The sequence below is a fragment of the Bos indicus genome, chromosome 29 (assembly GCF_029378745.1).
Source record: "Bos indicus isolate NIAB-ARS_2022 breed Sahiwal x Tharparkar chromosome 29, NIAB-ARS_B.indTharparkar_mat_pri_1.0, whole genome shotgun sequence".
Classification (NCBI taxonomy): domain Eukaryota; kingdom Metazoa; phylum Chordata; class Mammalia; order Artiodactyla; family Bovidae; genus Bos; species Bos indicus.
The window spans coordinates 44607914-44631698 of record NC_091788.1 but is presented as its reverse complement, the minus strand read 5'-3'; the positions used below and the strand labels follow the sequence as shown (position 1 = coordinate 44631698).

At 54.3% G+C, this 23785-nt stretch overlaps 4 protein-coding genes across 6 annotated transcripts; 2 read left to right on the top strand and 2 right to left on the bottom strand.

The window, feature by feature from the left end:
- The first annotated feature begins 607 nt into the window (after positions 1–607).
- On the top strand, positions 608–8963 carry CATSPER1 (cation channel sperm associated 1). The gene is made up of 12 exons (XM_070782769.1): positions 608–1716; positions 2584–2796; positions 3550–3663; positions 3821–3977; positions 4228–4319; positions 4463–4606; positions 4776–4839; positions 4993–5065; positions 5201–5261; positions 6870–6945; positions 8563–8677; positions 8807–8963. The coding sequence occupies exons 1-12, from the start codon at positions 732–734 to the stop codon at positions 8831–8833; spliced, it is 2121 nt and encodes a 706-aa protein (XP_070638870.1). The 5' UTR covers positions 608–731; the 3' UTR covers positions 8834–8963.
- Positions 8964–11301: 2338 nt separating this feature from the next.
- Positions 11302–12794, bottom strand: CST6 (cystatin E/M). The gene is made up of 3 exons (XM_019954437.2): positions 12515–12794; positions 11844–11969; positions 11302–11512 (listed from the first exon to the last, which is right to left on the bottom strand). Exons 1-3 carry the CDS (start codon positions 12752–12754, stop codon positions 11429–11431), a joined length of 450 nt encoding a protein of 149 aa, XP_019809996.2. The 5' UTR covers positions 12755–12794; the 3' UTR covers positions 11302–11428.
- A 5563-nt stretch (positions 12795–18357) lies between these two features.
- On the bottom strand, positions 18358–20188 carry BANF1 (barrier to autointegration nuclear assembly factor 1). The gene is made up of 3 exons (XM_019955002.2): positions 20058–20188; positions 19230–19368; positions 18358–18759 (listed from the first exon to the last, which is right to left on the bottom strand). The coding sequence occupies exons 2-3, from the start codon at positions 19350–19352 to the stop codon at positions 18613–18615; spliced, it is 270 nt and encodes an 89-aa protein (XP_019810561.1). The 5' UTR covers positions 19353–19368; positions 20058–20188; the 3' UTR covers positions 18358–18612.
- Positions 20189–20236: 48 nt separating this feature from the next.
- EIF1AD (eukaryotic translation initiation factor 1A domain containing) lies at positions 20237–23579 on the top strand. Of its 3 annotated transcripts, none has more exons than XM_070782690.1 (6): positions 20237–20745; positions 21904–22043; positions 22191–22299; positions 22401–22509; positions 22672–22722; positions 23261–23579. In XM_070782690.1, the coding sequence occupies exons 2-6, from the start codon at positions 21957–21959 to the stop codon at positions 23403–23405; spliced, it is 501 nt and encodes a 166-aa protein (XP_070638791.1). In that variant the 5' UTR covers positions 20237–20745; positions 21904–21956; the 3' UTR covers positions 23406–23579. The 3 variants fall into 3 exon arrangements, with proteins under 3 accessions (XP_070638791.1, XP_070638790.1, XP_019810558.1); XM_070782689.1 differs by having other exon boundaries at positions 20238–20745; positions 21840–22043; XM_019954999.2 differs by having other exon boundaries at positions 20241–20745; positions 21820–22043.
- The last annotated feature ends 206 nt before the right edge of the window (positions 23580–23785 follow it).

Here is a 23785-nt window from a genome sequence, read left to right as displayed (position 1 = left end):
TGGAGTGGGTTGCCATTTCCTTCTCCAATGCAGGAACGTGAAAAGTGAAAGTGAAGTCACTCAGTCGTGTCCAACTCTTAGGGACCCCATGGACTGCAGCCTACCAGGCCCCTCCGTCCATGGGATTTTCCAGGCAAGAGTGCTGGAGTGGGTAGGTGTTATTATCCCCATTTTATAGAAGAACAAACTGAGGAAGAACAAACAGAGGAAAATTAAGCAACTAGACCAAGGTCACATACCTGTTTACAGTGGAAGTGGGCAGTTTGAACCTCAGAGCCAGTTGGTATCTAGGTACAACTGGGAACTGGACCATCTGGTTTCTTAAAGATTTTTTTTTTTTTTCCAGTAACAGATTTAAAGCAACTGCTGGGCCTCTGATGTCACCCTGAAATCCTTTGTCCAGCTTTGCCATTGACCTACTGGGTCACCTTGGGCCAGTCCCTTCCCCTTCTTGACCTCAGTTTCCTCCTTTTACAGTGAAGAGTTGGACACAATGATCCTTGATCCTGAACTGTAGCTCAGGAGGAGGCATTTGGGAATTAGGCCTGGGTAGAGGTCTGCCTGTGACATCATAGAGGGGAGAATTCCATAAGAAGTCAGGCTTTCCTAGAAGCCCCGTCTGATGGTTAGGTGATTAGGCGAGACAGGTTATCCAGGAAGGGCTCTTTTGGGCCCACGTGTTAAGCTTTCCTCATTCCAGGGTTCCCAGCATAGTCTCAGATCAATCTTCCATGTCTGCAAAGGCTCAAAATGAAGCAGACACTGACAACTCAGATGTGTTGTCTCACCCTAGCTCATCAACCCCATACCATAGGCCAGGCCACGGTGGAGTTCACCACCATCACCAAGGTGCATCCCGTCACCATGGTGAGTCCCACCATCATGGCTTATCCCATCATCGTGGTGGACCTCACCACCCTGATGAATTCCAAGACTTCCATGGCAATGTCTTCTCCCACCATGCCCACCGCTCCTATCACTCCCCCAATCATGGTGAGTCCCACCATCATGGTGTAGACCATGGCTCCACATCCCTTTCCCAGGATCCTTCCCGGGACACTCTCATCTCCCACCAATCCTATGGTGAGGACCACTTTGACAATGAGCATCACCATGGTAGCAGGAGACACCATGGGAGGTCCCGCCAACACAGGGAGCCCAACCACCATGGTGGGTTTCATCACCACGCTGAGGTTCCTGACTATAGTGGGCTCCATCGCCAAAGTGAGGCTTACCACCATAAGGACTCCACGCAATCTAGTAGCCGCTCCCACCTCAGTGAGGCCTATCATCATGATGGGCACCACCACAGAAGGCCTACCTCCATGATGTCCTACCACCAGGGCCCACCTCACCACGGCGAACACCACCACAGAGAGCACCAGCACAGGGAGCACCAGCACGACACACATCCTCATGATTACCCCCACCGAGATCAGCACCATGGGGAGTACCGTCATGGAAGCTCCCAACGCTTTGGCTCATACACGCCCCACGCCGTGACCTTAGGCTCCCTCAGCTCTGCCTATTCTCGTCCAGCGGTCTTCCAGCCCAGCAAGCCAGACCGAAAGAGCTCAGCCTTCAGCTTGGCTCGTTCTCTTAGTACAGTGAACTCACACCCCTCCGAGACCTCCAACAAAGTCTATCCTCAGGACTCCTCCTCCAAAACCTCGGAAAGCTGCCCTGAAGAAGACGAGCACGTTCAGAAGCGCAAAGGTGCGTCTTGAGCTCACCCCTCACCCCCAACTCCAGCTGCCTGGCCCAGGTTCCAGACCTGAGTCAGGCCTGGCGTGTCCTTCACAAGGCTCGCTCTCCCCTGCTGGTGTAGTCCACTGGCTCTTCATGCGCCTGACCGTTCATCCTCCAATTTTTTATTCCTGGAATTAGGCACCTCTTCAGGCATCAGTTGTTGGTTCATTCAGTCACTGTCTTCTTCATTCTCGTGTTCACTTCTCGAATGTCTCCTATTATTGAATGTGAAAGCTGGTGTAGGTCACTTATACAACCAAACCCAGACTGCCCAGTGAAGGGGTCCATCATCTGTATCAGAACAGCATTCTGGATGCTGTTTGTCCATTTTCCCCACTAAACTGTGACCTTCTTGAGGACAGAGGGAAGAACCAGTGCCTGAACGAGGGCCTGGTTGGAGGGCAGGGAGAACCTTGCCTGTTAATATATAATCCTCCCCAAATTGTTCCCTAGTAGACATGGCATTAGCTTCTTGAACAAGAAGCAAGGGATTTGTGGAAGAGAAGGCAGTTAAGAGGGGGAAGATATGTCAGAAGCATCTTATAGGGAGAGGCCGAGGATACCAAGAGGATGGGGTGGCGAGGAAGACTGGGTCTTCCATGTGTAAGCTGCCATGTGAGTAAAAAGCATGGAGTGTAAGAGCCTGAGCCCCTGAAATATGCTCAAATCCCAAGCAGACTGGCACCTGCAAGGCAGGGTCAAGCCTTGGCTTCTATACCAGTGCAGGACAAGCATGCCTGCCCCTGAATGAGCTGACAGCAGGCAGGCCTGGGAGGGTGCCCAGAACCCTGGGTCCCTTGCCCCCAAGAACTTGCCTTTCTGGCCCCCTTACAGTTGGCCGAGCCCCACGGACCCACAAGAAGGTGCACTCTTCGGACTTCTTGTATTGGTTGTGGGAAAAATTAAGCCAGCTCATTTGGGGTCTTCGGAGAATGCTCAGGAAACTGGTTGACTCCCTGGCCTTTGAAACCTTCATCATCTTCATCGTCTGCCTCAACACCATCATGCTTGTGGCTCAGACCTTCGCCGAAGTCGAGGTCCGGGGCGGTAAGAGCCAGGGAGCCCTGTTCACGTAGAGAAGGCCGTTGATGTTGGTCTGGGCCTCCTGTGAGCCTGACCGAGTTCCGGGTGATTTAAACAACTTAGCGCATTTGATCCTCACCCTGGGAGATGGGCGACATCGCGCAGCAGTTAGAGTGAGGCTCAGAGAGTTTTGCTGAAGTCAACCAGACCACCAGAGACAGGAGGGTCTTCTAAGCTTGAGTGTGTGCTGTTTGCGACTACAGCCACCAGGTGGCGCATCAGCTCTAAGTACGTTGATTTGCGCAGAAAGGATGCCCAGAACCCATGTCCGCTGGACGGGTCAGGAGGCCCTGGAGGCCAGGAGACCCTGGAGGGAGGAGGCTGGGAAAGCTGGGAAGAGCGCCCTTAAAACTCCAGGGAGCAGAGTGAAGGAGAGGACCTGCCACAGGACCCATAAACTAAGGAGAGAATAAGAGTGGGCTGATGTTTCTTGCAAGCAGTTTAAGGCTCCCTTGGAAGCCCTTTACTATGTGAAGTGCATTTAATTCTCATGAAAATTCTATCAAGCAGACTGTTATTATCACCATTTCATAGATGAGGAAAGTGAGGCACAGAGCAGTTGAGGCACACAGCCATTGGACAGAGCCAGCTTCTCCCTAAATGGCTGCTTGCAAGTGAGGTTCCAGCGAGGAGGAGGAGGCAAGGGCTGGGCTGCTGGGGGCAGGGGTGGGCCTAAGCGAGGGCTCCCTCCTTCCTCCCCACCCCGTGTCCTCACAGAGTGGTACTTCACGGCCTTGGACTACATCTTCCTCTCCATCTACATGGTGGAAGCTGTGCTCAAAATCATTGCTCTGGGCCTCGCGTATTTTTTGGACCCCTGGAACAACCTGGGTGGGTAGAGATGGGGCCTGGATGTGTGTGTGTAGCGGGAGCCCCTGAACTGCCCAGAGGTGACAAAAGCAGGGGGTGTTGGTGCTGGAAGGGCTGTGGGCCTGGGCACGGGGCCTGGGCAGCAGTCTGTGACACCCAGGCACCCCTGTGTCTGCAGATTTCTTCATCATGGTCGTGGGTACGCTGGACTTCGTGCTCATTCAGGTCAACTCGTCCTCCACACGTGCAATCCACAACCAAAGCGTCTTCCGCATCTTCAGGGTCTTTAAGACCCTGCGAGCCTTGCGGGCGATCCGAGTCCTTCGGAGGCTCAGGTTAGCAGGACCACAGCTGCCCATGACAAGGCTGTAGATTCCCAGAATGCTTTTCTGATGAGTCTCCTGCCTTTCACTAGGCTCAGTCTCTTATTTTCCAGAGAGGGGCTGGGACCCTCTGCAAAGTAACTAGCAAACCAGAGACCTACCGCCTCAGTCATCAGCAGTCTGAAATCTGTCATCACCATCGGTTTCTGGGCACAGACTCCCACCCCACTGACACAGCCTCTGTCTCGAACTCTGCCCACAGATTCCTGACCAACCTCCAGGAAGTGACCGGGACCCTGGCCCGGTCCTTGCCATCCGTCACCGCCATCCTCATCCTCATGTTTACCTGCCTCTGTATCCATGTCGTGGGGCTGGGTGGGAGCATGAGGTGCTGTCATGGACAGAGTGGTGAGGCGGAATCAGAAGTTGGGGGTGGTGAGGGGAGAGGAAGACGGGGGAGAGGACCCCATGAGCCAGGTTTGGTCCTCAACAGCCAGTCCTGTTCTCTGTGGTACTCCGGGCACTGTTCCGCTACTCTGACCCCAAACGCTTCCAGAACATCTTCACCACCATCTTCACGCTCTTCACCATGCTCACCCTGGACGACTGGTCCCTCATCTACCTGGACAGCCGGGCCCAGGGTAGGGCAGGCCTCAGGCTGGGTGGAGGGCAGGGACTGTCTGGGTAGGCAGACCTTGAGGGCTCAGTTATCCCATATGCCAAGTGGGGCTTCTGAGCTGCGCTGACCGGGGTGTGGTGAGGATCAGCAAGGGACTCAAAGCTCAAAGGAGCCCACCCCGTCTCTTCCAGGCGCCTGGTACATCATCCCCATTCTCATGATCTATATCATCATCCAGTACTTCATCTTCCTCAAGTGAGGACTCGCCCCCCTGCATGCCCCAGCTTTACACCCCCCAACCTCACCCCAGGGGCACCCCCTCTGTGCTCCTTTCACTATGGTTTTGCCACCACGAACCCAGAGGAGGGTGCAGTCTCCCCTCCAGCCCCCTCCTGTCTCTTGCCCCAGCCTGGTGATTGCTGTCCTGGTGGATAACTTCCAGATGGCACTGCTCAAAGGCCTGGAGAAAGAGAAGCAGGAGGTAGTGAGGGGATGGAGCGGGTGGACCCATTGGGAAGACACGGGGAGGGGGCACAGAAGCCGCAGGGAAGGGTGGAGAGTGCTCTGGGACAGGCAGACATGGGGCTCTGGCAGAATGGAAGCCTCTTCTTTGCAGAAGGCGGCTGAGCTCCATGAAAAGCTGCTGGATGACTCAGTGACGAAGCTCATGGAAGCAGGTACCAGCACCCCACTTCTTCCCTGACAGACAGAGAGTGCCAGGACCAACTTTATTTATTTATTTATTTTTGGTCACACTGGGTGGTTTGCAAGATCTCAGTTTCCTGACCAGGTATCAAACCCAGGTCCCAGGAGTGAAAGCGCCAAGTCCTGTCCAATCAGGAGAATTTTCAGAGCTTAGAACTTTGGTCCAAAGAACTCCATGACTGTCCGCCACACTGATAGTCAATTCTTGAAAGACCCATTTGCAAAACAACTAACTAGCCACATTCAGTTCAGTTCAGTTGCTTAGTCGTGTTCAACTCCTTGCAGCCCCACGGACTGCAGAACGCCAGGCCTCCCTGTCCATCACCAACTCCCAAAGTTTACTCAAAATCATGTCCATCGAGTCAGTGATGCCATCAGACCATCTCATCCATCCTCTGTCGTCCCCTTCTCCTCCTGCCCTCAATCTTCCCCAGCATCAGGGTCTTTTCCAAAGAGTCAGTTTTTCACATCAGGTGGCCAAAGTATTGGAGTTTCAGCTTCAGCATCAGTCCTTCCAGTGAATATTCAGGACTGATTTCCTTTAGGATGGACTGGTTGGATCTCCTTGCGGTTCAAGGGACTCTCCAGAGTCTTCTCCAACACCACAGTTCAAAAGCATCAATTCTTCAGCGCTCAGCTTTCTTTATAGTCCAGCTCTTACATCCATACATGATTACTGGAAAAACCGTTGCTTTGACTAGATGGACTTTTGTTGGCAAAGTAATGTCTCTGCTTTTTAATATGCTGTCTAGGTTGGTCATAACTTTTCTTACAAGGAGTAAGCGTCTTTTAATTTCGTGGCTGCAGTCAACACCTGCAGTGATTTTGGAGCCCCCCCCAAATAATGACTGTCACTGCTTCCATTGTTTCCCCATCTGTTTGCCATGAGGTGATAGGTCCAGATGCCATGACCTTGGTTTTTTGAATGTTGAGTTTTAAGGCAACTTTTTCACTCTCCTCTTTCACTTTCATCAAAAGGCTCTTTAGTTCTTTGCTTTCTGCCATAAGGGTGGTGTTATCTGCATATCTGAGGTTATTGATATTTCTCCCAGAAATCTCTGAGATCTAGCCACATTACAATTCACCGAACATTCATTTCTGTTAATAATGTACAAAGTTTATAGCAGTTGGTCTTATATGAGATGATTTCAACTGTCCTTGAGGCTTTTGTCCAGGTATTATACATGCTTGTCCAGAGTCACTCAAAGTGGATTGAGAGTCTATAAAAATGAAGTTTCCTGTATGCGTTTATTTTTACACATCTGACTTTCTGGGTGAACAGATTTTGAGCCAATGGCTTTGCCTCCTGCTGAAAAATGTTCAGAACTTTAGAATCTGAACTCCGGAATCCCACTCTTAGTATAATCAACACCAAAGGATTAAAGGCCCTCAAGTGTCACCTGGCCCCTCACCTGTCCTCTCCATCTTGGGCACTCAATGCAAAAAAAGCTTAAAACAAAAAGAGGAATTAATTGTCTCAGATTACTTAGCAACTTGTCTTCAGCTGAAGGCAGGAGGAGAAGGGGACAAGGGGACAAGGGGACAAGGGCTTGATGTTCCCCTTCTTTCTCTACATCCAGAGCCTAAAGAGGTGCTAAGTGAACACACTATACAGAAGCAGCTCATTGAGAAAAAGTTTGGAGCCATGACTGAGAAGTAAGGAGATGCAAAGGGAGGGCAGGTGTCGGGTCTGAGGGGAGAGGCCTGGGGGCCGACTGGGCCCGGACAGCTGCGGGCTCATGGCTGTGCTCATGGCGGGGATCCTTGGCACAGACACCTGGCTCTCAGGCCTGGCTCTCAGGAGAGCCTTCTCCTGGAAAGCCAGGCCTGCCCCACCTCATCTAGACTGGCTCTGAACCAGCCTTCCAGGCTCTTCTCTGCTGTTGGCAGAGCTCGAGCCCCAAGCTCTCTGTGATCACGGCACCCCCTCATCGCCCTGGCCCGTCCTGGCTTTATGCACAGCACAGCACATACGTGTCCACCTTCAGGCCTTTGCCCGCCCTGTTCTCTCTGCTGGGATGTTCTCTGGCTGCCGACAGCAGGCATGGGTGATCAAGAGCTGGAAGAACTGAGATCCAGTCCTGCTCATTTCACCTCCTGGCTGCTCTCCCAGCTGCCCTCCGCCCTCCACATCCCAGGTCCTCAGCCCCTAGCGTGGGCTGGGACTTGACTCCTCTGTGATATTTTCTTTGGGGGTTTCTCAGCCTCCAAACTCTTCCCCATTGGCACACCTTCGCCTCCACTGAGAGTGGTCTTTGTTTTTGTTGCTGTTTTGCCTGTTGGTTTTAATCTTTCTTCCTTCTACTTTTTATTTACTTAGCGATCTTTGTTTAAAAAAAAAAAGTTTTGGCTTTTCCTGCCTTCTCTGAGTTTGCAGCCTTATAAGGGCTCCTGCCTCCCTTTGCTTAAGGTCGGGGCACCTCACTTTGACCTTCCCTGAGTGTCTTCATCTTGAATTCATCCATCCTCTAAAAACTTCTTCCTTGAAGCCCGCCTGGTCCTCAGGACACTCCCCACTGTTCACAGATCTGGGCGCGCTGGGAACCCTGTCTATGCTTAGCAAACCCTCAAAGTGTCTTTCAAGCTCAGCCCAGTGATGCTTCCTCCAGAAACCTTTCCTGATACCCTGGTACCGGGTCAGGTTTTCCTCCTCTGGGTCCCTCAGTGCCCTGTGTTTACACTTGTCACCGGTGTAAACACCCTGGGTTTGCCTTCTTGGCTCTGTCACAGACTGAGCTGCTTGTGGCAGGAGCTGTCTCTTTTTTGTTTGTGTCCTCCAAGCACCACGCGATGTTCAGCGATTTCAGTGTTGTTTGATGGCTGGGTTGATAAGGCACGCTGGCAGTGAAGGAGTTAATGAATGGGTAGTGGGTGGGGGTGGGGGTGGGGCCAGGGAAGAGCAGGTGGATGGAGAGATAGGTGAGAGAGGGAAAGGGTGGGATGGTCCCATGAGTGAGTCAATGGATAGATAGCCCGGTGAGTGTACCAGTAGGTGGCTGAGTGGGTGCATGAGTCAGGGTGGGGTAGGTTGGACGGATGCAGGGGCAGGTGGTTGGGAGGTAAACAATCCTCAGAACTCTCCATGGCCCAGGCAGATGGTGGGGCTGCAGGGTATATGTGGAAAATGAGATACACCATGGAGGGCCCACACAGAAAAGGGCTGGCCGTGGCTGAAAATGGAGGCATAGGGTGCTGTGAGTGGGGGGTTGAGGGGTGCGGAGGCGCTCTGGGGGCTGAGATGGCCCAGCTTTGCCCCCTCTCCACCGCCCTCAGGCAGCTGGAGACCCTGTTCCACTTCCTGCAGCTGGTGGCTGGCGTGGAGCATTACCAGCTGAAGTTCCGCTCCCAGGCCGCTGTCATCGATGAGATTGTGGACACCACATTTGAGGTGAACCAGGCAGGACCTGGGAGGAGCCAGGTGGAGAGGGCGGGGCACTGGAAGTGGCCCGAGTGAGAGCAGTGTGGGCCTCCCGGAAGCAGAGGCCGGCGCCATCACTTCCCACCCCCTCCCCCGCAGGCTGGAGAAGAGGACTTCAGGAAGTGACCCCCAGAGAGGCAGCCTGGGTCCAGACTTCAGCCTCTGGCTGGCTGTCCACCAACTCCGGCCAAGTCCCCATATCCACTGGAAAGATCACTGGGCCTGTGGGAGTGGGGGGAGGTGGCCAACAGAGTTTTAAAACCCCAGGTGGCTCTGTGTCCTCACTGGCCCGACCAAAGCACAAGGGAACCTGTGTGCACGCACGCACGTGCAGCCTGGAGCATGTCTACACGGGAGTGTTCTGGGTGACAGGCTTGTCCTTGGATCCCTTCCTGCCCCACTGGGGCCTGGCATCCTGGCTGGGCCTGGCAGGGCCTTAACAGCAGCCGGGGGCGGGTCGGGGGGGGTCATGAGAAAAGTGGACCAGGCTCAGTGATGGACAGAGAGTGGGCAGTCACCCTGCTTCGGGGAGGGAGGTTGGTCTGGCCCAGGAGACGGGAGAACAGGTTAAAACAGTGCCCAAGGGACCAGGAGGCTCTGGGAATGAGGGCTCAGAGCCTAGGAACTCGGGCCTACCAGCACCCTCAGCATCCAGTATCGGGGTGCCAACTCGCTGGGGACAGCCTGAGCCCAGAAGGCAGAGGTCATCACCATAACCTGCCCTGCCTGCGGTGAGGCTAAAGAGCCTCGGGGAGGGGAGAGGAGGGAGGCTGTTCAAGTCCTCCTGGCCTTGGGTTGGGGATGGGGAGGGGTGTGTGTGGCGGGGACAAGCCTCTGGTAGAGGAAAGCGAGGGATGAGCGCCCCTGTAGGATGCCCAGGATGGCAGTGGGCACCGAGAGCTAAGTCCGCTCACATCCAGCCAGAGGGAGGTCTCCCACCACCCACAGCACCCACCTTACCTCTAGCAGAGTGAAGCTGGAGGGAATCGGGGATAAAAGCCCAGAGCAGGGGCTGAGGGGTGGCCATTTCGCTCGCTACCCCGTCTACATCCAGTCTGGACCAGACAGTGGCCACATCTCCAGGCCCCAGAGAGAAGCAGCGCGTCTCGTCCCGGGTCCAGGCCCAGCCGAGAGAACGGACAGACTGCGGAGGAAATGCCCACCGGGGACTTGGGCACAGTTTCCACGGGCGCAGAGACCACTGGCCTCACCTCACCGCACGACCTCACACATTCATGCAGCATTTCCTGCCCCTGAGCCCATGCCAGCCACGCAGGAGGACCCTGCTTGCTGGCACCTGGGAGCCAGCCAGCAGCAGACTGACCGCATCTGCCGTATCTGACAGGCTGGAGTTTCCCCTACAACCCTCGGTCCTCAGACCCAGCTCCTCAGGCCCACTGCCACCCCATACGGCCTCCAAGGGCTCTAGAGGAGCAGGACCCGGGAGCTGGGGCTGTTCCGTGTTAAGTCCCAGCATTGGGCAGGAAGCCGGCTGGGCAGGAGCGGGCGTGAGGCCTGGCCTGGCCGGGCCGTGGGCAGGGGCCGCCAGGTGCTCCCCACACCCACCCTGGCCGCCCGCCTGGGGCCTGGTGGGGCCCACCCTCTGAGCTCCTGCAGGATCCGGTTCCCACCCATCCTGTCCCAGACACGCACGGGTGTGCCTCGGGCATCTGAGAGACAGCTCCAGCCGGGGCCTGTGGGTCTGTGTTTGGGGGGCTGTGTATACGTCTCCAGGATGTCCTCAGTGTGGGGCTGTTGTTCCCGTGTGTTTGTGTCTGTGCTTCTGGGTTGCTAGGTCTTATGCGTGTGTGTGTGTGTCTGGATGTGTGTGTGGTGCCTGGGAGCAATCTGAGGCTTCATGGTGGGTGTGTGTGTCCCTGTGTCTGGAGTCTTGAGAAGTTCTGGATGCGTGTGTGCATCTTGTGTAGTGAGTGTTAATTCCAGCCACAGATTCAGGTGTGCAAAACCTGTTCCAACTCTATTTCTTTAAAGGACATTAAACTGCATCTTTCTCCTCACCCCTTCTATGGACAGCGGATTTGACCTCGCTCCCCTGGGCGCTCCCTGCCAGCCCCTTCCAGGGGTCTTGCTCAGGACAGAGGGTGGGGGAGTCCTCCTGGCATGGGGCCCACAGTGTGTGTGTCTTGGCCGGCAGGGGCTCTGCCATCTCTGGGCCACATGCTGGTCTAAGAATCTCACGGGATGAGAGCTCAGTGGGCGGGGCAGGGCAGGGCGGGCTAAACCCCCCACGTGCCACTCTGAGCCGTCCTGGCAGCTGAGAGGGAACAGGGCTCAGGCGCCCCTCAGTCTCCCCTGGCTGCTGTGTCCTTCTAGTCCTGGGGCATCATCTCTCTCCTGTGACTTTGTTTCCCCACCCATAACTTGGCAAACTCTGGGAGTCTCTGCAGGATCATTCCTCTATGGTGCTGGGATATTTGGGGGACTCCAAATTTGGGAGCTGAACTTTGCACCCTTAGCATCTTCTGGGCTGAGATGGCAGAGGCCAAGCATGGGGTGGCGTGGGCACCCTGTTGGCTGGAGCGGGGTTGCTGGGAGTGGGAGTGAGGATAAGAGAGGGACTCAGAAGAGACCAATGCCACAAGCAGTGCTAGCGATTTATTGCCGTAGATACGGTCCAAGGAACTGACATCCCCTCCACCCATGCGCCCAGTCCTGCCCAGCCTCATTGGCTCCCTCTGTCCCCCAAGCCCACAGGGGTCTCTACAGGGACACACAGTCGTGCTTTAGAAGCTGGGAGGAGTTCTTCCAGGGAACCACAAGGATCTCAAAGTCACAGCGCAGCTTCTGCAGAGAGAAAGATGAAAAAGATGGGGTGAGCCCAGGCCCCACCCAGGCCACCGCCTCCCAACAGCCCTGTGCCTGTGACACTCTGGGATGCAAGAAGGAACAGCGAATTAGATGGTCAGGAGCACCAGACCCCAGATCTTTCCAGGCAACCCCGCCCTCCCACCCTGCCAAGTCCAGGGGAAGCCCCAGTCTGCTCCTCTCTGCACCCTCACCCTAGCCTCAGGGCTGAGTCAGCCACACATCAGCCCGGCCAGCCAGACCAGTCCAGGCTGGGCAACCTAAGGGCCCGGCTGCTGGGCTGATGCCTAACTGGGGACACAGCTGTTACCTCCTGCTGTGCTTCTGCGGCCAGGGGGCAGGTGGTGAGGTCTACGTGGTCTCCAGCCACAGCACTCTTCCGGCAGGCCGTGCTCCCCATGTCCACAGTCAGGTAGTACTTGATGCCCGCCACCAGCTGGGGCAGAGGTGGGCACAGGTCAGGGGTGCCTGGAGACAACCCTTGACCTGGACCTCTCACCTCCCTCCGTGTCCCCCCATCACCCATCACCTTCCCCTGGGCATAGCCAGCACACCGCCTTTGGATTCAAACCTGAGATGGGGGGACTGGAAAGGCGGGGAGAGGGCAGCAGGGAGTTCTGGTGGGGGTCCTGTGGTGAGGCGGGCAGAGCCTGGGCCAGGCAGGAGCCTGAGACTCAAGTCCACACCGCTGCCCCTTCTCCCTCACCCCATCGCACCCCAATCCGCCTTTCAGGACCAGGCCGATTCAGGGTTGAACCTTATTTGAAATTCTGAGATTCTGCTCCGCATGGACTTTTGACATTAATTGGATTTTGAAAACTGTTGTATTAAGATGCCGCCCTGATTACTCTTAGTCGCCCCCTCCATCTGGGGCCCGGCTGGGGCCGCGCTCGCCTCCCCGCCCCCTCTCCCCCGTCCGCTCCGTCCCCCCTCCCCCCGTCGGCGCCGCCCCTTCCCCGGCCCGGCCCGCCCGCCCCGCACCTGGCTGTGCGCCCGGAGGATGGTGATGTCGCGGTAGTAGTAGTCGCTGTTGCTGCCCATGTTGTAGTTGGCCACGGCCACCTGCGCCGCCTTCTGCACCTGCGGGTCGTTGGGCGACAGTTCCTGCAGTTCTCCGACCTTGCGGTCCCCCGGCCGGGCCCGGGCGTCGCGGGGCAGCGCCAGGAGGCAGAGTGCGAGCAAGGCCAGGGCCATCGGCAGCAGGAGGCTCGGACGCGCCATGGTCGTCGGTGTCCGACCGCGGCCGGCGCCACTTTTATGGGCTCCGAGGCCCCGCCTGGCCCCGCCCGCCGCTCGCCGCGCGCCCCGCAGGCGGGGAGGGATCCACCCAGCCTGGGCGGTCCACCCGCGAGGCCGCCTGCGGGGTGCGGAGGAGGACAGCGGACAGGCCCCAGCACACCTGGGCATCACCACGACGCTGCTTGCCCTCCAGGCACACCTGGTTGGGGAGGGCAAGGACTGCAACAGCTCCCAGCCGCAAGTGCCACCACAGGGACAGCTCACGGAGACCCATCCCATATGAGAAACCCACAACAGCTACCAGCAAGCTCTTAACTATCTCCAATGCGTAGTCTTGGAGAAGTTACTTAACCCTCACTGCCTCAGTTTCCTCCTCTGTGAAATGGGTTGCTTCGAGGCTTCAATAAGTGCTTAGGGGAGGCCAGGTGCTATATAAACAGCAGGTAAGCAGGAGTCCCTACTGCACTGAGCCGGGCACTGTTTAACCCTCGTGACCAGCATGATGTAGACATCAGTGAGCAAGGGTTCCATTTTACAGAGGAGTAAACAGGACATAGAGTAAACAATTGATTTTGCCCAAGAACACAGGCTGGTAAATAGTAAATGGTGACACTGGCTTTTAAGCCCAGGCAGGAGCTAGTGGTATAGGATCCGCCTGCCAATGCAGGAGACGTAAGAGATGAAAGTTGGATCCCTGGGTCGGGAAGATCCCCTGGAATATGAAATGGCAACCCACTCCAGTGTTCTTGCCAGGAAAATCCCATGGACAGAGGAGGCTAGAGGGCTACAGTCCACGGGGTCACATAGAGTTGGACATGACTGAGCGCACCCCCACACAGGAGACACAGTCTAACTCAAATCTGTGTTCTCAGTCCAGAGGGAGCCCAAAGGACGAGAACTGGCCAGGAGTGTGGGTGGTCCCAGCTCTGCCATTTACTGCCTGGGGGACTTCCAGCAAGCCCTTTGACCTCTGGGAGCCTCAGTCCTCACCTGAAGAAAGGTTGACAACTCTTGTCTTCTAAGGTCTTGCTAATTATAATGGCCTGAAACTGGGTCACCCATAGGTAAACTGGGCATATGTTGGAGGTACCAGCAAAACAGGGCTATGATTTTTAACTTTTTGGCCACACTCTGCATATGGGATCTTATTTCCCAGACCAGGGATAGAATGCACATCCTCTTTTGTAAGGGCGTCTTAACCACTGGACCGAGATGGCGGAGGAATAGGACAGGGAGACCACTTTCTCCCCCACAAATTCATTGAAAGAACCTTTGAGCATCGAGCAAATTCCACAGAACAACTTCTGAATGCTGGCAGAGGACATTAGGCACCCAGAAAAACCACTGGACCAGTGGGCAAGTCCCAGGGCTATGATTTCTGGGCAGAATAATCTGACACAATATAAAAAGCAGCACTGAAGTAGTCAACACAGGAAAAGTTTGACATTTTTTAGAATTTTCTACAATTAATATTTTAAGAATTCAGGGTGCGTGCTAGTGGCTTCAGACTTTTTTGAGATCCTATGGACTGTAGCCCGCCAGGCTCCTCTGTCCATGGGATTCTCCAGGCAAGAATTCTGGAATGGGTTGCTATGCCCCTCTCCAGAGGCTCTTTCCAAGCCAGAGATCAAACCAGCATCTCCTCTGTCTCCTTTATTGCAGACAGATTCCTTACCGCTGAGCTACCGGGGAAGCCAAGCGCAGGGCAGTTTGTACTTTTAATCTCTTGTTGGGGGGTGGGGGGAGGTGGGTGTTTTTTGCTCTGGGGACACTAACCTTTAGTGTTTCAGGGCCTCTGAGGATCTTACCTGGGGCTTGGGAGAGGTGGTGGTTTTCAGTAAGCAACAAAGTGTTGGGGCTTAATAAGTGGTAGCTATTATTGTGATGAATACTATGAGTAAGCATCCAAGATTCCCTGATCCCAACCCCAATTCTCAGACCCTCAGAATCCCGCGGTCAGGAAAGGCAGGGATTTCTCCCAGGGAGACCAGGACCAGCGTGTAGTCACTGCCCAGTCCAGATGCTGCCCCACCCCTCAGCACAGCTGTGAAAAACAATCTTGGGACGCCAAGGAATAGTCCCAAGTTTGCTGTGGGCTCAGGTGTCTGCCTTAAAGGGACAGACCAGTTATGGAGTCCAAGCTCCCTCTGCTTGCCATATGACAGGCCAGGGAATCCCAGAGACAAGGTGCTGAGGCGAGGAATACAACTGTATTTGGGAAGCTGGCTGACTGAGATGGCAGACTAATGTCTCAAAATGACCGTGCTGTTGGGGTCTGGATGCCAGGCTCGTTTACAGAACCTGAGAGAGAAGCAATGAGGCACTGAAGTCAAAAGGCCCAGCCGAGAGAAGAGGCAGTGAGGAGGTCAAGTAAAAAGGGGCTTCAATCTTGCAAAACATCTCCAGGAGGGCCAGCATTTGGAAGAAGCGTGTTAATCCCTTTTGTAGTCATTCACAGGGGGACAGAGTCGGATTCTCTATGAGCTGAACAAACGCACTTTAGTTTCACAGTCAGGCAGAGGGCCAGGGTCCTCTGAGGCAGGCCATTATGTCCTGGCTTCCCAGGTGGCTCTGCAGCAAAGAATTCACCTACGATGCAGAAGACTGGGGTTCAATTCCTGGATCAGGAAGAGCCCCCGGAGAAGGGAATGGCTATCCACTCCGGTATTCTTGCCTGGAGAATTCCATGGGCAGAGGAGCCTGGTGGGCTAAAGTTCAGGGGGTCGCAAAAAGTCAGACATGACTCAGTGACTAACACAACACATAAGAACAGCAGGAAGAGAGTCAAAAAAACAGTTCCAATGTAGAGTGAGAACCGGTTCTTCTCTGCAACAGACCCATTTGTGCAAGAGCTGGGGAGAGCTTGGCTTGATGAGGAGGCCAAGGCCAGGCCGGAGCCCGACCAAGAGAGCCTGGCAGTGGCAGAGTAAGAGGCCCAGACTGCAGCACATGCTGGGAGAGGTGGAGAGGCAGCCCCAGGCGGCCAGGAACCTCCTCAGGTTCTTCTAGGTCTGCTCTTCTGTCACTTGGAACTCAGCTGCAGCTGCACTTAACCTGCACCTGCTCCCTGGGAAACTAGCCAAGGGCCAGTGTCCCCAGCTCACTTGCCCCTACCCTGTCATTCCTTTGTGCTGACACCAACAAATCTTTTGCACACCAACCTAACAATTTCCAAAGACTTTCCACCCACTGGTCTATTCTCAACAAACACCCCGAGTTAGTAGCACCATCATTTTGCAGGTGAAGAAAGTTATTCAGAGGTCAGGACAGCTGGAAGACCCTGGACCCAACCAGAGTAACATTAGAACATAGTATGGCCTGAAACTCCAGGGACAGTCCCCATGACCTTTCTGGGCTTCAGACTGGCACCCTCCAAGGAAGCAGCCTGTAACAAGAGCTGGGCCCAGCTCTGGCCACCTGGTGACCTTCCAGGGGGCCTCTCACACTTCCAAGACCCAGGCTTACACTGAACCTTCATCCCTAATAACCAGCATAATTTCTAATTACCTAATTGCTCTATCCTTGAGTCTTTATTTTTGTTCTCCCTTTTATCTTCTACTGTTCTGAGATGTAGCTAACATACAGAAAAGTACACAGTATCTTGGATCACCACCATACAGGTCAAGAAGTGGAAACTGCTACTCTCAGCCCCCTATGCTCCCATGCATCACACCTGTCTCCTTCCCCCAAAGGCAATCACTCCCCACTTCTCTTTACCAACGACTTTTGCAATAAGCTTCCCTAGTGGCTCAGACAGTAAAGAGTCTGCCTGCAGTGCAGGAGCCAGGTTCGATCCCTGGGTCGGGAAGATCCCCTGGAAAATGAAATGGCAACCCACTCTAGTATCCTTGCCTGTCAAGTCCCATGGACGGAGCCGTCTGGCAGGCTACAGTCCATTGGAGTCATAAACAATCGGACACAACTCAGTGACTTCATTTTCTTTTGCAATAAGCACTTTTCCCCCTTCTAGTTCTACTGTCTCTGCAAAGATGCCCACACATGGATCCAGCTGGGAGCCCTTGTGAATGAACAAGGCTGCTGTGAACATCTGCTCAGGTGTGACGCAGGTGTGCCTTGCGTCCTGTCCCATCCCTGGAGAGGAACTGCTGGCTCACAGGGTGGGTCTTCAGGTTTACTGGCAAACACCCAACTGTTTTCCCCAATTGCTCACACCAATTTACACTCCCACTAGTTGGATATCTGTTCCTGTTGCTCCATTTCCTCATCAGAACCTGGTATTGTCTGACTTAAAATTTTTTTGCCAACCCTGTGAGTGTACAATGGCATCTTATTTGTGTTTCTGATGACTTAACGTGACCACACACCTTCTGACATGCTTACTCACCATTCAGGTATTCCTGTGTGGCTGCCCTCCCGGTCTTTCACCCACTTTTCTATTGTATTGTCTGCTTTCTCTTGACTGCAGCTCTGGAGTCCTGTGTCATCTATGTGGGTCGCAAATATCCTTTCTCACCCTGGGTTAGGCTCCTCACTCACTGATTATCTTGAACAAAATTTCTATGATGGAGTTCAATTTATCAGCTTTTTAATCTTTCCCTATTCTGAAATCATGAAAATCTCCTCATACTATCCCAAGGTTTCTATTTATTATGTCATTTCTCCCCTCACCAGACTTTAAGCCCCGAGGATGAGGAAAATTCTATAAACAAGTAGCTCCTGAACAACACCAGGAGTGCATCTGATCCTTACAACAATTTCATTTTCCAGGTGGGGAACCTGAGTCTCAGAGAGACCAAGCGCCATGAGCAAAGAACACCCATGGCTCTTAGGTCCATGGGTTTCCATGTGATGTTTTGAGGACCAGTCTCACTACTTCCCAGTAGTAAGTCCATGGACACGTTAGTCAGCCTGAGCCTCTAGTTTCATCTGTGGAAAAGACTACTACTACTTACTATGAAAGAAAAAAAAATGTTTGCACAGACCTTAGCTCTGAACCTGGTTCATACTAAGTCCAATAAACAGAAGATGAAAATTTACCAAATACAAGTGTAACTCACTCAAGCCTGCCGACCCAGCTGCCTTGCCCACACACTTTCTGCCTCCCTGAGAGAACAGGGCGGACTGCATGAGCCCCGCCCACTCATCCCAGAGGCCAGGAGAGCACATGACCAATGGCAGGTAGACCTCAGCCACATCCCATCCACCCTTTTCCTGCTCTGACTCCCTCAGACTTTCCACCAGATGCTGACTAACCTAGCTGTTGACCACATGGACATCTGGATCCCAGGAAGGAACCAACCCACTCTCCCACGTTAGTGGGGGATTGAGACACTCCGAGGCACCCACCCAAGGCCCATATCACCAGGATGGCCGCCCTCGGGAGTGTAAGAGAAGCTGCCAGTTTCGATCTGCACTGATAAGCAGTGTGGCAAACCTGGTCAGTCCCTGGGGAACAGGCAACTCCCAGCCCGCCTGCTTCCCACATACAAAGCCCAGTCATGAAGGCCACTGGCTTTATTGATTTAAAAAACTTTACAAGGACAGTGACTGTTCTGCCAAAAAGACTGCCAAATGGCATAAAAGAGACCACGGGTGGGGGTGGGGGTGAGGGACAGGGCCAGGAATCCACTCAGAAAAGCTGGTAATTATTGTCACGAAACTGGCAGGGAAAGGAGAAGGAAGATGCATGCAAGGGTGAGAATTCCAAAAAAGTGGAAACGGTGAGGGGAGAGAACTCCCCAAAGGCCCTGGAGTACATGGGAGGTGAGCACGACAACAGCAATCTCTTCCTTGGTAGAGGACGGAGGAGGAGTCCTCACTAGGCTGAAAACTCTGGAGACGCAACACTGGGGCTTGGGGTCGGGGCTCCCCAGACAGCATCACAAGAAGGCATCACACCACTCTCGCAGGCAGCCAAAGCAGTCCCGGGACTGCTTGGCGTTGGCGCCGCACGTGTCCTTCAGCCATTCCCGGAAGAGGTCTTCATCTTTCTTTAGGACCAGAAACTGGCCGAGGACCACATAGGCCTGCAAAACGGGCAAAGCAAAAGATGGGCTGCTGAGTGCTCTGTAGGATTAGGAACAAGACGACCACTTCCTGGGACTTCCCTGCTGGCCGAGTGGTGAAGAATCTGCCTTGCAATTCAGGGGACATGGGTTCAATCCCTGGCCCGGAATCTAACATCCTACTTGCTGTGGGGCAATTAATTCCGTGGGTTCTGGACTCTGTGAGTCCCAGTGAAAGATCCTGCAAGCTGCAACTAAGACCCCAGGGCAAACAGAAACAAATATCACGGTGAGGGGAAAAAGGGCCAATTTCCTGTGGCTCCCCACACAGGAGCCCAAGAGGCAGGGTGGGTTCTGCCCGGCTGACTCTGCAGATCACACACGAGCGTCCACCCCCCAACAGATATACACACCCTCCTCACTCCCCAGCTGCCGGGAAATACTGTAGTCGCGCCCCGCCCCCCGCCCAACTACAGGTAGCCACTCCACACCTTATCAAAGCCCCTTTCCTCCAGTTTCTTGCCCAGGACTTCGCCAATTCCGGCCAGGCTTCCCACTGGCTTCTCCCCCATGGGCTCTGCCACGAAGTCTCGGTGCTTTTGGGAGGTTGTCATCTCGATCAAGCTTAATCTGGGAATCCCAAGAAGAGGGAAATTAGGGCTGAAAACACGGGAACGCCCGAAAAATCACTGGCAATCTCACAGGAAGAAAATGCCAGAGCAGCTCTTATGGGGACTTTTTCGATTCCCCCCACTTCACAGATGAGAAAACTGAGGTCCAAACAGTCTTTTCCTCACTGTTTAAGAGCGAAGTCTCTCCCAGTCCCTGCGAGAGCTGGGTTTTGGTACCGCCCCGAGGAGAAACTATCTTGCCCTAACAGGCGGCGCATGCAGGACAAAGGTAAGATTTCCACAGTCGGTCAGTACCCACGGCCCGCCCTCAAGCTGTCACTCCTCTGTGACCTTGATTGGGCAAAAGCAGCACTGACTCGGGTCTGGAATGGCCACTTGGCCCGAAAAGCAAATGAAGGGTTCTCTGACCCGGCAGCCGCACAGGCTGCTCACAGAGCGGAGGCGCAGCCCGAGCGCGGACACCGGCTCAGCCGCGTCAGCGCCACACCTGGACTCCCGCCGAGCCCTACGCCGTGGACCCCGCCCCCAACGCGCCGCGCCCCGCCCTCCCAGCCTCGCCGAGCCCTCTCCGAGAGTCCATCGTCTGGCCCGTCTCAGCGCTCGCGGCCCCTCTCCTCCCTGCCTCCCCCTCCTCCCCGCGCCCGTTCTGGCCTCCACCCCGAGCCCTGTTCCGCGGCTCGCGCTCACCCACAGCTCCCGTTCCCGTAACGGCTTCTCCCGCCACCCGGCTGCTCCCGCCGCTATCTCAGCCCACTAGAACTTTCTTCCACTTCCGCTTCCGGGTCGCCTCAAGGGCCGCCTTTAAAAAAAAAAAAAAAAACCTACATTGGGCACTTCTAGCCGCTTAGAGTCATAGAGTTGCGACACCACCCAGACCTCGAGAGCGCCCTTAGTAGGTGTTCGTTTCCGGTTGCTTCGCAGGAAGCCGGAGTGCCTTTTGTAGTCTTGCTTCTTAGGAAGCATTTCCGGCCTTGGGGAACAGAAACCTGTGAGAAGAAAACTTTATTTATCTGCTGCACGGCATGCGGAACTTAACCACTTAACCTTGGCCGACCCGGTGTTGGGAAGAATTAGAGAGACGGACAAGGAGAGAGGCGTGACCAGGAGACTTCCGGGAGAGCGCCGGAAGTACGGCGTCCGACTCAGGCCGACACGAGTTGTCCTCCTCGCTGTCGGACTTGTTAAAGTCGGACGGGAACCGGATGCGCCCGAGACCTGAGTCCAAGCCGACTCCACCGTCGTGACCACTAGCGAGTCCTTTTTCTCTGCTTTCATTGCCTCAACTCTGAAGTGAGTCGTGGACGAGCCGATCTCTGCGTCCTGCTTGGAGAACCGGGTCGTTCTGGCAGCTTTTGTGGGATCCGAGGGCCAGAGAGTAAGTTTTCTTTGCCTCTGAGCATCTTTACATCGGGATAGGGAAGGAGGAGGGCAGGGGACGGCAACTAGAGATGACACTTCGGAGTTTCCTTGGGAAACCATCATGACTTTGAGCAAACTCGGGGAGATAGTTAAGGACAGGGAAGCCTGGCGTGCTGCAGTCCATGGGGTCGCAAGAGTTGGACACGACTTAGCGACTGAACAACTGTCTTCTGAGTACGCATCAGTCGTTGTCTTGCAGTACCAGGGTCAGAAACAGCAGATGCCAAAGATCAAAACGGTCTCAATTAAGTTCAGTCGCTCAGTCATGTCTGACTCTTTGTGACCCCATGGACTGCAGCACGCCAGGCTTCCCTGTCCATCGCCAATTCCCAGAGCTTGCTCAAACTCACGTCCATTGAGTCGGTGATGCCATCCAACCATCTCATCCTCTGTCGTCCCGTTCTCCTCCTGACTTCGGTCTTTCCTAGCATCAGGGTCTTTTCCAGTGAGTCAATTCTTCGCATCAGGTGCCCTAAGTATTGGAGTTTCAGCTTCAGCATCAGTCCTTCCAATGAATATTCAGAACTGATTTCCTTTAGGATGGACTGGTTGGATCTCCATGCTGTCAAAGGACTCTCAAGAGTCTTCTCCAACACCACAGTTCAAAAGCATCAATTTAGTCTACCTTGCCCTTAAATTAGCTCATTCCTGACCTGGCTTGTCGGAGCTGGTCTATGTCTGTAGGGTATTGAGAGATTGAACATCTGTGTGGTTGTGTCACACCTGAGATGTACAGACATGTTGAGGAAGAAGTAACTTACTTTGCTTCTTCCCCAAGTGCTTTCCAGAATGGCTTATTTTTCTAAAACATATATTTAGTTTTTATCGTTATGCCAGCACTTAAGGGATAAACACAAGTTACTTTTATGTGTCTTATGCTGTGTTTCCTGCTTTGCTTATGATTATTTTGTTCTACTGCTAATGCTCTGGGTTAGTTCTCTGAAGTCTAGAGAAATTGAACAGCCAGGAAATAACCAAGGTAGGATTTGAGTCCAGTCAATTGGATTTCAGAGCCCATATTCTTCACCAGGACATTGTATCACTCCTCAGTAAAAGGCCCGTCCTCATCTTCAAAAGAGTCCTGGGTTCTCAGCCTACCATCTAAAAAACTCAGGAGGAAGAGTTGAGAGTCTCCGCATCCCTCGCCCCCCTGGGACAGGACCCACCATGTCTCAGGCCACCAAGAGGAAACATGTGGTGAAGGAGGTGCTGGGGGAGCACATGGTGCCCTCTGACCAGCAGCAGATCGTGAGGGTGAGTGGCATCAGGGACCAGTTGCTCTGCTTCCCCTGACTCCTCCATCCTCTTAGGCCCCTGGGGTTGGGGCAGGGTGCTATACAGCTCGGCAGGTGTTGGAACTGGCTGATGAAGCTGATTGGTTCTTGGTCTCCCATGGACCAGGTCCTCAGGACCCCAGGGAACAATCTACATGAGGTGGAGACAGCCCAGGGGCAGCGCTTCCTGGTGAGCATGCCCTCCAAGTACCGCAAGAACATCTGGATCAAGAGAGGTGAGAGAGGCAGCCTTTTGGGAGACCGAAGCGTTTCCTGTGGCCTCGGCTTTCCCCACCACAAGCAGGACTGACTGTGCTTTTCTCTCCTCCCCCTGCAGGGGACTTTCTCATCGTTGACCCTATTGAAGAAGGAGAGAAGGTGAAGGCTGAGATCTCCTTTGTGCTCTGCAAAGACCACGTGCGCTCTCTGCAGAAGGACGGGCACTGGTAGGGTGGTCCTCTTGGTCACTGGCTGCCCCACTTCCCCGGGGGTTTCGTTCGTACCTGTGGGCTTAGGGGAGGGAAGGTCGGGCATTTCAGGCAGGAACAGCTGGCAGCAGCTGAGGGGTTTCTCTGTCCTTTCTGACCTTGGCTCTTCTCTTGGCATAGGCCCGAGGCCTTCTCCCAAGTGACTGAGAAAGACAACAACGATAGGAACAGGTGAGACGCAAGCCTTGGGACTGGGGAGACAGAAAGTGGGGGTTCAGGCCTTGGCACCTTGAGGGAAAATACAGCTTTCCTTTCATTGTATATCAGGTCCCTGGTGAGAGCGCCTGAATAAGTGGTGATGAGTATAGCTTGATGGTCAGATCTCCTGGGTTAAAGTCTGGGCTTTGCAAGTTACAACCAGGCGACTTTAAGCAGGTTAAGCTCTTAGACTCAGATTTCATCACCTGTAAAATGGGAGCTCTGTAGGGATTAAAGAGACTGATGCTTGTAAAGTTGCTTAGTACCTGGTAAGAAGTGTGAGTTTATTGAGTGTTCATTGGTCATAGTAGAATCCTATTAAAATCAGCAGTTCTAACGAATTTCTGAGATGGGTATAGGGAGGTAGTGTTTGGCCAGTTTTCCTGCAGTTCTCTCCTGTCTGGCTCACCGAGTCCTGACTGCTTGGCCACATGGTCCTCTTAATGGGGCTCCTTGTTTGCAGGTCTTCTCAGAAGGCACTGGGCTAACTCTCTGCTTTTCCCCCGTGCAGACAGACTCAGCCAGAACTCCCAGCTGAGCCACAGTCGTCAGGAGAAGAGTCCAGCTCTGAAGACGATTCTGACCTTTTTGTTAACACCAACCGCAGACAGTATCATGAGAGCGAGGAGGAGAGTGAAGAGGAAGAGGCGGCCTGAGACCGCGGGACCCGCTTCTCCTCTTGCTCAGAGACTGGTCCTGGGCTCCTCTGAGCGTGGACATTCCCAGGGGGCTCTGCGGATCTTTCCCCCTGGATGGGGACAAGGCAGGGCCCCTCTCTGAACTGACCTTCTGACATGGGAGAATTAAACCCCTGGTGGGTATTGACTCAGGCTGGTGTCAGAGTGGCTCTTTGGAGGAAGGAGGGGTGTGCGGATGACATGACATACGGCTCCTCGGCGGTGGCCTCATGGGCAGGTGGGCTGAACGGGCAGGAAGTGGGGAATGGCTGGATTCTTTCCTAGTTTCTCCCTCTCTCGTCCGGCACTTAAGTCAGTGCCAGGCCCTGTGTGCCTCCTTGCGTGTAGGTAATACATGG

Bases quoted from the DNA above. Each gene is read 5' to 3' on its own strand.
- CST6 (XM_019954437.2), bottom strand. From the start codon at position 12,754: ATGGCGCGTCCGAGCCTCCTGCTGCCGATGGCCCTGGCCTTGCTCGCA. The intron at 11,970-12,514 runs GTGCGGGGCGGG...CCTCTGCCCCAG, and splicing joins TCCTCCGGGCGCACAGCCAG to CTGGTGGCGGGCATCAAGTA. The intron at 11,513-11,843 runs GTAACAGCTGTG...TTCTCTCTGCAG, and splicing joins CCGCAGAAGCACAGCAGGAG to AAGCTGCGCTGTGACTTTGA.
- EIF1AD (XM_070782690.1), top strand. From the start codon at position 21,957: ATGTCTCAGGCCACCAAGAGGAAACATGTGGTGAAGGAGGTGCTGGGG. The intron at 22,044-22,190 runs GTGAGTGGCATC...CCCATGGACCAG, and splicing joins ACCAGCAGCAGATCGTGAGG to GTCCTCAGGACCCCAGGGAA. The intron at 22,510-22,671 runs GTAGGGTGGTCC...CTCTTGGCATAG, and splicing joins CTGCAGAAGGACGGGCACTG to GCCCGAGGCCTTCTCCCAAG.
- CATSPER1 (XM_070782769.1), top strand. From the start codon at position 732: ATGTCTGCAAAGGCTCAAAATGAAGCAGACACTGACAACTCAGATGTG. The intron at 3,664-3,820 runs GTGGGTAGAGAT...CTGTGTCTGCAG, and splicing joins GGACCCCTGGAACAACCTGG to ATTTCTTCATCATGGTCGTG. The intron at 4,607-4,775 runs GTAGGGCAGGCC...CGTCTCTTCCAG, and splicing joins CCTGGACAGCCGGGCCCAGG to GCGCCTGGTACATCATCCCC.
- BANF1 (XM_019955002.2), bottom strand. From the start codon at position 19,352: ATGACAACCTCCCAAAAGCACCGAGACTTCGTGGCAGAGCCCATGGGG. The intron at 18,760-19,229 runs GTGTGGAGTGGC...CCCGTTTTGCAG, and splicing joins AGGAAAGGGGCTTTGATAAG to GCCTATGTGGTCCTCGGCCA.